Source organism: Bufo bufo, chromosome 8 (assembly GCF_905171765.1).
Source record: "Bufo bufo chromosome 8, aBufBuf1.1, whole genome shotgun sequence".
NCBI classification, from domain to species: domain Eukaryota; kingdom Metazoa; phylum Chordata; class Amphibia; order Anura; family Bufonidae; genus Bufo; species Bufo bufo.
In genome coordinates, this window is record NC_053396.1 from 9501026 (window position 1) to 9515080 (window position 14055).

Below are 14055 nucleotides of genomic sequence, written 5' to 3' on the forward strand. Positions count from 1 at the left end.
GGGACACTAACAGCTCGGAGATATGTGCAGGACATCCTGCCGCCTCGTGTGCTCCTATCATGGCAGGTAGGGATGAGCAAACTTCAGGTTTCAAAGTTCGGGTATGTGCTGAAGTGCGTTATGGATTCCATTACCACGGACCATAACGGAACGCCTTTATAGAGGTATTCCATTATGTTTTCCGTCATAATAGAAGTCTATGACAAGCATAACGGATCTGTCTGGTGAAGTTCGCTCATCGCCCGCACACAGAGGGTCTCCGCAGATTACAGCGCTGCCCGGTCACTAGATTTATCACCGATCCAGCATTTATGGGACAGGATGTGCAGGATCTACAGGCCCAGCGGTAATATCTGTGGGCAAACGTGCTGCTGTTCAATCCTCAGTTGGGGGGGGGGTTATTGGGTTAGAAAATCTAGGTGCACCCTTGTCCAGATGTGAATGGGACCTTAAAGAAGGTGACTGAGACGTTGTGATCTTGTACATAAAGGATAAAGTCATCCAGAATGTCAGATGTCTTTTGTCAAATAAATGTGGTCAGAAGTAATAATTATAATGACATTACTTGCAGATCATTGTAATAACGAGGGAAATACCTGGATTTGGTACAAATATGAATGGAGTAAACGTTAAAATCTATCCTTATTCATCATTGGTTTCTTTTTTTTATTTAGTTCGTTGTGTAAGAGAGAAAATAATTTGGAGGGATACAGAAAATGGCAGAAGGAATAATACACTGACCTGCCCACAGCTCCACCACAAGTGTCCGACAACCGCCGCTGCAGGGTGTCACCTGAGGTACGGTAAGTGACATCCGAAGGATCTTCCTGTTTCTGGTTGGGAACGTTTAGTGACGCACCTTACGGCTGTATTAGGCTGCTTTCACACTAGCGTTAATATTTACCGGTATTGAGATCCATCATAGGGTCTCAATACCGTAAAAAAAACATTTCCGTTTTGTCCACATTCATTGTCAATGGGGACAAAATGTAACTGAACAGAACAGAGCGCTCCAAAATGCATTTGTCCTCATATCGGAGAGCAAACCGCAGCATGCCGCGGTTTGCTTTCCGTCCTGGGATGCGGATCCGTCCCCCATTGACTTTCAATGGAGTTCATGACGGATCCGTCTTGGCAATGTTAGGCTAGGTCTACACGACGACATGCGCGACAAATAGGGCGCAACATTTGTCGCGCGACATTTTGTTGCACCAATGTCGCGCGACAATTTTTATAATGGCAGTCTATGGTGTCGCACTGCAACATGCGACATGCTGCGACTGCGACGCAACAGTCGCAGAAAAATCCATCTCGATGGATTTTCTGCGACTGTTGCGTCGCAGTCGCAGCATGTTGCATGTTGCAGTGCGACACCATAGACTGCCATTATAAAAATTGTCGCGCGACATTGGTGCAACAAAATGCCGCGCGACAAATGTCGTCGTGTAGACTAGGGTTGTTGCGGGTATCGAAATTTCGATACCCAATCGATACTTTTGTCCCGGTATCGATACGATACCGGGATTTCCGTTTTTTCGATACTGGGCTGCGCTTCTGCGCAGTCTAGTATCTCTGAACATGAGCGCGCTGCTATCGGCGCGCTCATGTTCTCTCTCAGCAGCACGGGGAGAAGGAAGCTGTCCTCCCTCCCCCTGTGCTGCTGCCGCTGCCACCAATGAGAAGAGAGGGGCGGAGGAGGGGCGGCAATGAGAAGAGAGGGGCGGAGGAGGGGCGGCAATGAGAAGAGAGGGGGTGGAGGAGGGGCGGCAATGAGAAGAGAGGGGCGGAGGAGGGGCGGGCGCACTGCGCCACCAATGATAGGATTACTATCGGAGCGATGGGAGGAGACATCAGCTTCACTAGTGGGCGTTCCTTTTCCCTGCGCTGCGATTGGACAGCGCTACAGCCAGGGAGAAGGAACGCCCACTAGTGAAGCTGATGTCTCCTCCCATCGCTCCGATAGTAATCAGCAGCATGTGGAGCAGGAGAGGAGACAGTAATGGGGCACTGCGGGCGAACGGAGCGGCGCCCAGGACTAAATGGTGAGTGCTGAGACATCGCTGGGCGCCGCTCTGTGTGGCCTAATAGTGAAAGTCTGGACTCATATACAGTAGTCAGTCTTTAACACATACAGGAGGCGGGTGCCGGCAGCAGAATCGCATTGCCGGCACCCTGCCCCTGACAGGGAGCTGCGATCAGCGGCAGTTAACTGCCGCTGATCTGCTAGTACCCGCCTCCTGTATAAAGGGGTAAAATCATTGGTGGTGCAGTGTGCCCCCCCCCTCAATCCCCCCATCCCATTAAAATCATTGGTGGCACAGTGCGCCGGCCCCTCTCAACCCTCCAGTATTAAAATCATTGGTGGCAGTGGCCACAGGGACCTCTCCACTCCCCCTCATTGGTGGTGCAGTGGCAGCTTCTGATCGGAGCCCCAGCTGTGTAAGCCTGGGGCTCCGATCGGTTACCATGGCAGCCAGGACGCTACAGAAGCCCTGGTTGCCATGGTAACATCCCTGATGCTGTGTGCACAAAGCACAGAGCAGCAGGGACAGTGTGGAGTCCTATTCACCCTGATAGAGATCTATCAGGGTGAATAGGAAAAGGGATGAAAGATCCCAGGTTCTAGCCCCTAAGGGGGGAAATAGTTATTAAATAAAAAGTGAAAAAAAAAAACCCACTAAAATATGAAGTATAAATCACCCCCCTTTTCCCAATTTCACATATAAAATATATAAATAAACATATTACATCGCCACGTCAGAAAAGTCCAAACTATTAAAATATAAAAAAAAAATCTAGGTGGTGAATGCCGGAACAGAAAAAATAAAATAAAAACTGCGCGATTCGCCATTTTTAAAAATGAGGAATGCACGTGGCTTTTTTTGTTTATTTTTTTCGCGTGGTATCGAATGGTATCGAGTATCGCAATACTTTTTCATGGTATCGAAACCGAATCAAAAATTTGGTATCGCAACAACTCTAGTGTAGACCTAGCCTTAAAGATAATTCAACCGGATCCGTTCATAACGGAGGCAGGTGGCTGTATTATCAGTAACGGAAGTGTAAAAGTCGCCTTACACAGCTTGATGTTTGGACAGTGCGAGCGCCGATTATTGACGACACATCCATAAGCGCCCGTTTACACCGTGAATGTGGCAGGAACAATTGGTATCCGCAGTCGCTCCTCCATTATTCAGTTCTATTGATTATCGGCAGCACATTCCTGATTACACAGGGGGATGCGCTGCCGGTAATCTGTATCTTACATCCTAAAGCCCATCAGACGACAAACTAATGTTTTTCTCTTCAATCGGCTGCTCGATTATACGGGTCAATTATAGGGATTGAGTGTTCATATGAATGCATTCTCCCGATAATTAGCCCGAAAATCATGTAATCTAATAGGTCCCTTATCCTCTGTAGGTAAGGAAAGTGAGAAGTCCTGCTGCTTGTAGAGGACGTACATTTATGGGGGTATATGGGTAAACCTTATTCTGATTGCAAAAACTAACTTTTATAATATCAGTAAAATACCTAAGCTTCATTCAGATCACCCCCCTCCTCCATGCTTGTGCCTCTTTCTCTCCAGTGGTCACTGATTTCCTGTATTGGTGACCCCACTGTCTATACATTCACAATGTCTCTGGTCACTGGAAGTGGGGTTGGACCTTGTCTGTGTGTACAGGTATACAATTTTCAATTCAGGAACCAACAAATTTTGTTTAGAGACTGAAACCGTCTTTATTCAGGGGGATTTTCATTAGGCCAGCACAGCTGGACCCCAGTCACGTCATGCCATAACCCATCTCGACCTGCTTTATTTAAAGGGGTATTCCCATCACAATGATCACTGTTAAAGGGCTTCTGTCACCCCACTAAAGTCATTATTTTTTTTGGCTACTTAAATTCCTTATACTGCGATATATCAATATATAATGCTCTTACTCATTTTCGTTCAGTAGTTTCTTCTAAAAACGGACTTTTATAATATGTAAATTACCTCTCTACCAGCAAGTAGGGCGGCTACCTGCTGCTAGCAGCCGCATCCTCCTTTCATAATGACGCCCCCTCCTCATGTTGATTGACAGGGCCAGCGAACGCGCTCGTCCTCCTACTGGCCCTGTCTGCGTTTTAAATCTCGCGCCTTAGCCGTACCGGTCTTCAGTCGGCGCAGGCGCACTGATAGGAGGACGCTCGCTCGGCCGCTCCTTCCTCAGTGCGCCTGCGCCGGGTGTAGATGTGACGTCATCGGCGCAGGCGCATTGAGGATGGAGCGGCCGAGCGAGCGTCCTCCTCTCAGTGCGCCTGCGCCGACTGAAGACCGGTACGGCTAAGGCCAATACTTGGCAAACTTCTTGGGGTGTGCTAGGTCATGACTAGCCTTTCTGCCTCTCACTCCTCCGTCTGTCACCCAGCTAGCTGCCTGATTTTCCTACACCTCCATGCTGCCATCCTCTCCCGCATCTGCCCTAGCACGTACCTGCAGAGTGACCAGCAGGCTCCATTACTTATTATCAATGGATCTCGGTGATTAATTTAAATCCAGGATCTGGGTTTCCAAATGTGCAATGTGCACACATCCTCCACAGCAATATGCACCCTCAGATGCTGTTCAAAGACTGCGTACACTGCAATATATGCACTGGAGGGCATTGTTAATTATGGAGCACATATTTACTAATGGGGATTACACAAGAAGCAAGGTAAATTATATAGATGCAGTCCAAGGGATAAACAAATGCAGCTGATTTCCCTGAATCTCTCGAGTCACACGCTTAAGACAAAACACACTTTAGAATAAATCACACTCTCAAGCTCCCACACTCAGATAGCTGCTCAGATAGCTTGCATTCTCCCACTTTGCTTCAGATGATTCTTCTGGTTGCAGAAGTGCAGTGTAACGAAAATCAGACCGTTCAAATTGCAAGATGCAACTGCAATTAGTGTGTAAGATGCGGATGTTGTGTAACTAACAAAATGTTCAAGGTTTCAGCCATTCTATGTGTAACAATTTAGAGAAGACCCGACATGGAGAACTCCCGCTGCAGTTCCTTTGTAACCCTTTAGATGGCATAGAAGCAGTTCACACAGCTGTTTGGCTATACCCTTTTACATGGCATGGAATCAGCTCCCACAGCAGTCACCCTGTAGTCTTTTATATGGCCTGGAATCAGCCCCACGGCAGTCCCCCTGTAGTCTTTTATACAGTCAGGTCCATAAATATTGGGCCATGGACACAATTCTAACATTTTTGGCTCTATACACCACCACAATGGATTTGAGATGATACAAACAAGATGTGCTTTACCTGCAGACTGTCGGCTTTAATTGGAGGGTATTTAAATCCAAATCAGGTGAACGGTGCAGGAATTACAGCAGTTTGCATATGTGCCTCCCACTTGTTAAGGGACCAAAAGTAATGGGACAATTGTCTTCTCAGCTGTTCCATGGCCAGGTGTGTGTTATTCCCTCATTATCCCAATTACAATGAGCAGATAAAAGGTCCAGAGGTCATTTCCAGTCTGCTAATTGCATTTGGAATCTGCAAATTACAGCTGACAGTCTGCAGGTAAAGCACATCTTGTTCGTTTCATTTCAAATCCATTGAGGTGGTGAATAGAGCCAAAAATGTTAGAATTGTGTCAATGTCCCAATATTTATGGACCTGACTGTATGCCCTGGAATCAGCCCCACAGCAGTCCCCCTGTAGTCTTTTATATGCCCTGGAATCAGCCCCACAGCAGTCCCCCTGTAGTCTTTTATATGGCCTGGAATCAGCCCCACAGCAGTCCCCCTGTAGTCTTTTATATGGCCTGGAATCAGCCCCACAGCAGTCCCCCCGTAGGCTTTTATATGCCCTGGAATCAGCCCCACAGCAGTCCCCCTGTAGTCTTTTACATGACATAATGGGAGTTTCTACTGCATTTACACTGAAGCATTTATTGCATGGTGTTAGTTTCTATTTGTACCGCCTAATCCATGCACAACTACAGATATTGACTTATAATGGCGTTCAACTATATAAAGAAGTACCTGACTGAGGTACTCGTATTCCATTCGTATCTCCTCCTTACAAAACTATCTACAGGTGAAACTTGAAAAATTAGAATATTGTGCAAAGTTCATTTATTTCAGTAATGCAACTTAAAAGGTGAAACTAACATATGAGAGAAAATCATTACAGGCAGCGAGATATTCCAAGCCTTTATTTGTTATAATTTGGATGATTACAGCTTATGAAACCCCAAAGTCTCAGTTTTGAGGTCCCCTTTGCTCAGGGGGTATGGATTAATTAGCTGACTAGAGGGTGACACTCTGAGCCGAGAATATTCAACCTTTTCACAAAATTCTAATTTTAAGCTGCATTAATACAATTCCTTTTCCATTTGCATTACTGAAATAAATGGACTTTTGCACGATATTCTAATTTTTCAAGTTTCACCTGTAGATGCAAAAAAAAAAAAAAAAAAAAAGTCGCCCCCCCTTATCTGAGGTCAGATAGTGGATCTTATAAACATTGGGGGTCTGATCTGAGGTCAGACCCCCAATGTTTATAAGATCCACTATCTGACCTCAGATCAGACCCCCAATGTTTATAAGATCCACTATCTGACCTCAGATCAGACCCCCAATGTTTATAAGATCCACTATCTGATCTGAGGTCAGATAGTGGATCTTATAAACATTGGGGGTCTGATCTGAGGTCTGATTAACAATGAGGGTCTGATTGGGGCACTGAGCCGAGGTCTAATGAAAAACATATATTTATTTTCTTATTTTCCTTCTCTAAGACCTAGATGCATCTTATAGGGTGACACATATGGTATGTGAATTCATGCTGTGGATTTTGATTGCTGCTGTCCCCCTTATCAATGCAAAGTGTCATTTCTCATCCACATGCTGCAAAAATTGGCCTTTGGTGTAGATGTTAAATGCGCAGCTTGTCGATTTTTATTTTTATTTTTTTTTGTTGCAGATTTTTATTTAAGGTTTCTCACTTTGCAATGCAAAAAGGTAAATATTCATCAACTCTCGGCAGGGAAAAGTACACCATTTGGTACTTTTTTAATATATATATTTTTTTCAGCTGCAGTGAGAAAGAAAAAAAAAAAAATTATTTAAAAAAGTACCAAATGGTGTACTCCAGCTGCAGTGCTGCAGATTTTCTCATGTGATTAAAGGGGGTTTCCACTGGGAAAGGTCTGGGATAGAAAGCATAAACTGGTAGCCACAAACATTACTTACCGAAAGCCCCTTTATCCTCACGGTACAGCGAGTCGCTTCTTCCTTCACATGTCTGTGAAACTGCTCACTGCTGGGCATGATTAGATGGGCAGTATGTGGTAGTATTATGTGGGCACTGTTATTTGCTCATTGTATGACATGAGGACACTGTGTGGCATTGTATGGCGATGTTATGTGCGGACTGGCACCCTTATGTAGGGGCGGTAGACACAAGATGTGCGCTAGAAAACTGGTGCACGTTACACCAGAACCATTTGTATTCTGGAGCCTGGACGGCAGCTGTGACAGGTTTATTAGGAGGTGTGCGCCTCGTAATAAATCGATCGTATCTTCCACCAGTATTTTTAATACTAAGGCCTCTTTCACACGGGTGTCGCGTGTGAGGGCCGGACAAGATGCGGGTGCGTTGCAGGAAAATGCACGATTTTTTCCAGCGCGAGTGCAAAGCGTTTTGCACGCGCGTGAGAAAAATCGGCATGTTTGGGACCCGGACCCGAACCCGGACTTCTTCACAGAAGTTCGGGTTTGGGTTAGGTGTTGTGTAGATTTTATTATTTTCCCTCATAACATGGTTATAAGGGAAAATAATAGCATTCTTAATACAGAATGCTTAGTAAAATGTCCATTGAGGGGTTAAAAATAATAAACAAATTTAACTCACCCCATCCACTTGATCACGTAGCGGAGCTCCTCTTTTTTTACTTTCTTCAGGACCTGGCTAAAGGACCTTTGATGACGTCACTGCGCTCATGATGGACCATGTGATGAGCGCAGTGATGTCACCACAGGTCCTTTTCATCAAAAAAGAAAGAAGACATGCCAGGCTGAGCGTTCAAGTGGATTAAGGTGAGTTTATTAATAGTTTTTTATTTTTTAACCCCTCCATCACTATTTTACTTGGCATTCTGTATTAAGAATGCTATTATTTTCCCTTATAACAATGTTTTTAGGGAAAATAATAAAGATCGGGTCCCCATCCTGATCATCTCTTAGCAACCATGCGTGAAAATCGCACCGCATCCGCACTTGCTTCACTTCTATGGGGCCTGCGTTGCGCGACAAATGCACAATATAGTGCTTATTGCGATTTTCACGCAACGCACCAGTGATACGTGAAAATCACCGCTCATGTGCACAGCCCCATTGAAGTGAATGGGTCCGGATTCAGTGCGGGTGCAATGCGTTAGCCTCACGCATTGCACCCGCACGGAATTCTCGCCCGTGTGAAAGGGGCCTAAGACTATTGCATGAAAGGCTGTTTTGGTGGTGAATGACTCCCTATATATTGAGTATTAGGTCAGTGCCCACTACATGGTGCTCCCTTGTGGCGTCTATTATGTATGTGAACTGCTCTACAGCATTTCTCAATTAAAGGCACGTAGTTTAGTCTCCTCAACATAGTAAGTATAGCGCCACCTGCTGTTTGTTCTTTTCTTTATTTTTCTGCCCACCTCACCGACCATGGATCTGGACACAGAATATATGTCATAAAGGTTTTTTATTATACACCGCACATACATCATATGGTATATTATCACTGAGACCACAGAGCTACAGTCATGGTTAGGGTGCTGCCACATACCGTGACGGTGCTATGTTTTGGATATGGCAAAAAACACACAAAAAATTCTGTTTTTGCAGAAATGTCATTTAGTTTTGTGGTGTCTCATATGTTGTTGCAAAAACCGTATGCGTTTGTTGACGTGTTTTTTTTTTTCCCCGCTACCAAAATGCTGCACTGCCGTCGTGAGTGGCTGCACCCTCAGAAGCAAAGCTTTTCTCAAATGTCCCAGAAAAAGGAAACGAAAATGGAAACTTGACCTACAGTATATAATGTGGCATAACAGGAAAAAAATGCACTGAAATTTTGGTGTACATTTTTGCCATAAAGTAAGCCAACCGATATATGGTGTAAAGTTAAACAAAAGTATCTGAAGATGCAGCAAATTTATCGTCCCCCATAAAGCACTTTGATAAATCTTGCACATATTTAGGCTGTCTAATGAGTTAAAACATAGAATTTTAGTAATCTGGCATCCAGTAGTCCAACATTTCCGAAAGTCTAACATTCAAATCTCACAGGGAAAGAATCAAGTTTTTTGAAAATCATTTCTCACCCCCAGTCGACAATGAGAAACCCGTGTCGGTGGTGCTCGCAGTCGGGAGAGGTCCATGCTTTTCTGAAGCGCACTCTATCTGGTTACTTTGGGAATTTTCCAATGTGATTTTATCATCTTTTCCTTGCCTGGTAAGACAGGTGCACCAGCTTGTGAATGTCTGCTTAAACCTGTCCGAGGCATAACAGTACAGGATGGGGTCCATACAGCAGTTGGTCCCCGATAGCATCCATGTGATGTAGTAGGCCACCTCAACATTTTCCAGTAAGGAGCACATGGATGGGAAAAACAAGGTGATGGTGACCCCCATGGTTCTGGTGATATGTACTGGGATATAGCAGATGATGAAGATGATTAGGGAGACAAATATGGTCTGGACAGATTTGGAGACCATGACGTTCGTAAGGGTGTTCATTGGGTTCACCTTGAGAATATATCGACTCAGGAGACTGTAGCAGACCAAGGTTGTGGTGAACGGGATGAGGAGACCCGAGAACATGATGATCCAGTTCCAAACGAAAAATAAAACCGCCTGTTCAGTTTGATGAAAACTGAGGCATTTTGTGACTCCGTGAACGTCGGAGATTTGAAGAACAAAGAAAAACGGAATACCTTGTACGAGGAGACAAACCCAGACAGCGATGCAGAGCTTCGTGATGAACGGCTTCGTGGTCAAGGCCATTCTTTTAGCATTGCGGGCAACGGTGAAATATCTGTGAATACTGATTAGAGTGAGAAAATATATACTTCCATACATGTGGGTGCTGAGGAGGAAGACCTTAAACTGGCAGAAGAAGGTACCGAAGGTCCAGTGGTCGGTCAAGGAGTAGATGATGATGAGAGGAGCAGCTGGGGTGATGATGGCATCGGAGACGGCCAAGTTGAACTGGAGAATGACCGTCGAATTCCATTGTTTTACCCGGAACCAGAATATCCACAGACTTATACAGTTCAACACAAACCCTACGAAGAAGATGACGCTCAGGAAGATCGGGATGAAGGGATTGATTCTTTGAGGCTGACACCCGGTGAAGTTTGTAGAAGTGTTCACCATCCCAAATGTTTCTCTGAGCTGAAAAATAAAAAGCATTAGACGATTCAAACAACTGCACGTGAGGAATCACAAGTAGCCCTGGAGTTGCTGTCCCTTTAAATCGTGTAGTAACGCAAGCATTAATATTTAGTTCAGTTTTATTTACTTTTACAATTTCCTATTCTAGAAAGATGAAATTGCCAGGAAGTAACATAGATCGTAAAGCTGAAAAAATAGGGGTCTGTCTATAACGGCACTGATTTCCCTCAGGATACAGGGGTGTAATCCATCCAAATGCGGTAATTTATCTATATTAATATTTTTAAGACTGTATTGCACTTCTTCCTGGGTCAGAAAGGCCACATTTAATAGGGAGTTTACTTCGACATTTCACCTTCCTATATGAATACAGGAGAGAAGAAAATATTTAATAAATTCACTTCTTCCTCATTGACCTCTACAACCTCTTCCTCATCACTCTTTAAAGGGCCAACGCTTTGGGTTTTAAACCTTTTTATCGTTCCTATAAATGGAAAAACCTTTTATGGGGTAGATTTACTCTCTTTAAGCCTCTCTGTTTCCAGCTTGGCTGTCTTTATCTGCTTTTACATAACTTATTTTTTTTCCTTTATGTTTTTTTGTGCTTCTTCACTACATTCCTGCTTTAGTCATTTAAATGATTTAATTTGGTTAAATATTGCCCCTTTTTGTGTTTTTATTCATCCATATTGTTTTTTTCCCCCTGTTCCTAGCCCTTATATTCCCATTGTATGTACCTGTCACAAAGTTTAGAATGTTTTTAAAAAACTCCCATTTTGTTTTTCATTTATTTTTGTGGGCATTGTCCCTATTAATGAGGTTATTGACCTCTCCAAGCTAAAGTTTAGGGTCTTTGTGGCTCTCCAATAAAACCCTTTTGAATGACAATCTTCTGGTTGCAAAAGTGCATTGTAACAAAAGCAAATGGTTAAAATTGTAGACGCAACTGTAATTAGTTTGTAGGATGTGGATGTTGTGCAAGAAAGCTCACAATATTGCAGGTTTCAGTCACTGCGTATGTAATGTTTTTGGCAAGTGAGAGAAATAGGGTATCTGACGGGGAAACCCCCATTGCACTTCCCTTTATAGCTTTAACAATGACATGGCATCTTCCCCCATAACAGCCCCCTTTAGCCTTTTACATTATATGGTGGCAGCCCCCACAGCAATTCTCTTGTATCCTTTTACATGGCATGGTGGCAGCCCCCACTAGAGTCCTCTTTAGCCTTCTACAGGGCATGGTGGCAGCTCCCACTACAGTCCCCTGTTGTAGCCTTCTACCGGGCATGGTGGCAGCTCCCACTACAGTCCCCTGTAGCCTTCTACAGGGCATGGTGGCAGCCCCCACAGCAGTTCCCTTGTATCCTTTTACATGGCATCGTGGCAGCTCCCACTACAGTCCCCTGTAGCCTTCTACAGGGCATGGTGGCAGCTCCCATAGCAGTTCCCTTGGTAGCATTTTACATGGCATAGCATATTGGCAAGCCCCACAGTAGTTCCCTTGGTAGCCTTTTACAAGGCATGGTGGCAGCCCCCACAGCAGTTCCCCTTGTAGCCTTTTACATGGCATGGTGGCAACCCCCATTGCAGTTCCCTTGTAGCCTTTTTACATGTCATGGTGACAACCCCCACAACAGTCCCCTTGTAGCCTTGGCATGGTGGCAGTTCCCACTTATAACTGAAACCACAGCACAATGCCGAATCTACTGCACAATGGATACCACTGGTGCCCAACAAACTCTATTGATTTATAAGGAGGTACATTGGGTTCCCTCCTGGATGCCAGGGCAATTGTGACATGACCTTAAAGAAAGTGACTGAGGAGTTGGAATCTTGATCACATACAGGATAATTTCATCCAATATGTCAAATGTTATTTGTCTATTAAATATGGTCAAAAAATAATTTGGAGTGATACATAGAAGAAGTAAGACACTGACCTGTCCACAGCTCTGCCACAAGTGTCCGACAACCACCACTGTAGAAAGTGATCTGTATAGAGTTATATCTAATGTACAGTAAGTGGCATTCGTTGGATCTTCCTGTTTTTGGTAATTGAAGATATTGGCCAAGAATTTATAGTAAAAGTGCACATCCCTTATCCTCTTAGGGGAAGTGAGAAGTCCTGCTTGTCATGAACCAGCGGGTGTGTACCCACTGTGCCACGTGTCCTACCTCCTCTGAGGGCGTTGCCTAAGTGAACCCCTGGATTTTCACAGTATCCCTGATGGTGGGGATAGACTTACCCGAGGGGAACACCAGATCGCTACCTCTTGAGGAGGATAGGCACACGAGGCAGCTGGTCCAGGCGGACCAGGAGGCACCTGAGAAAGGTACCAGAGGTGCAGGAACGAAGGATGAGGCAGAGGTGTAGTCATACAGGCAAAAGGTCAGGGCACAGGTACAGGTCAGGCAATCTGGGTCGGCAACAGGAGAGTCAAGGCAAGCAGGTAGGAATATAACAGGTAGCAGAGTCCAGGAATACAGATACGAGTCAGGAACACAAGAACACAAGCTGAGAACAGGAACCTTAGCAGGACACCTGGACCTTAACACTGAGGCATCTGGGAAAGGGGCTGAGCCACTTATACAGGAGGGCTATGGCCAAGGCTGAGAGGAAACTGTAGAGCGGATCCCAGAACAACAGCACCCACACAGACAGAGCCCAGGACTGCAGCGGTGAATGGGAAGCACCGGCCGCAGATCACCGCTGAACACGGCTCCCGGGACCGCGGTCACAAGCAGGGGAACAGCAATGTACAGCAGCAGCAGCTGTTACAGTACCTCCCCCTCCCCTTACACCCCCTCTTCTTGAGTCCACGACGAGAATGTTCTCCTATGGTTCCCAAGACCTCTCCTCAGGACCAAAGCCCTTCCAGTCCACAAGATAGTAGGTCTTCTTGCCACGCTTCTTGATGTCCAGGATGTCTTTGAACCCTCCTCAATGCAGATGACGCGATGACGTAGTTGCGCTACTTTGCGACCTTTCGGCGCTTCCCTGCCTCTGTGCAGTGACTGCCCGCTTCCATCCGGTGCACCATGGAGGGCTCCTGTCCCCGGTCTTTGCCTGTTTGCCGCCGCCTCTTCGCTCCCTTTTTCCTCCGCCTTCCGGCGCTCCCAGCATTGAGGTTTGAAGAGATGCTGTTCTGTGTCCTCCCTGGCTTGTTCGTTCGATCCATCCTCCCTCCTGCTTCCTTCTGTGTGTTCTCCGTCCCTCCTATGTTTGTTTCATCACAACTAAGAGGTGTCTTATTCGGTATTTCTTTGACTGTGCTATCGGACTAGAATTGCTCCATGAATTACCTGGACAAACTTATTTTGTTCCCACCCCTCCCATTTTAATTTTTTTGCTCTCTTTTTTTTATTTTCTATTTTTGCATTTTTTTCATTAGATTTTTTTTATGGCAGTTCGCCCCTTGGTAAGGGGAGGGGGAGGAAGAAGGAGAGAGAGAAGGGAAAGGGAAGGAAGGGAAAAAAAGACAAGGGAAAGAAAGGAAGAGGAAAAAAGAAAAGAGACAGGAGAAGAGAGGAAAAAGAAAAAAAAGGAGGAAGAGGAGAAGAATAAGAAAGGAGGGAAAGAGAAGGGAAAAAAAGGGGAAGAAAAAGGAAAGAAGGGAGAAA

General features: G+C 45.1%; 2 protein-coding genes across 2 annotated transcripts in view; one reads left to right on the forward strand and one right to left on the reverse strand.

Annotated features, from left to right (window-relative positions):
- The first annotated feature begins 774 nt into the window (after window positions 1-774).
- Window positions 775-14055, forward strand: part of LOC120978287 (cysteine-rich tail protein 1-like) — a 96473-nt gene continuing 83192 nt past the window's right edge. Inside the window, exon 1 of the mRNA XM_040406540.1 lies at window positions 775-798. The gene's annotated coding sequence lies outside the window, so the exon portion shown is untranslated. The remainder of the gene's footprint in view (window positions 799-14055) is intronic.
- Window positions 8952-12503, reverse strand: LOC120978284 (lysophosphatidic acid receptor 6-like). The gene is made up of 2 exons (XM_040406531.1): window positions 12375-12503; window positions 8952-10434 (listed from the first exon to the last, which is right to left on the reverse strand). Exon 2 carries the CDS (start codon window positions 10414-10416, stop codon window positions 9352-9354), a length of 1065 nt encoding a protein of 354 aa, XP_040262465.1. The 5' UTR covers window positions 10417-10434; window positions 12375-12503; the 3' UTR covers window positions 8952-9351.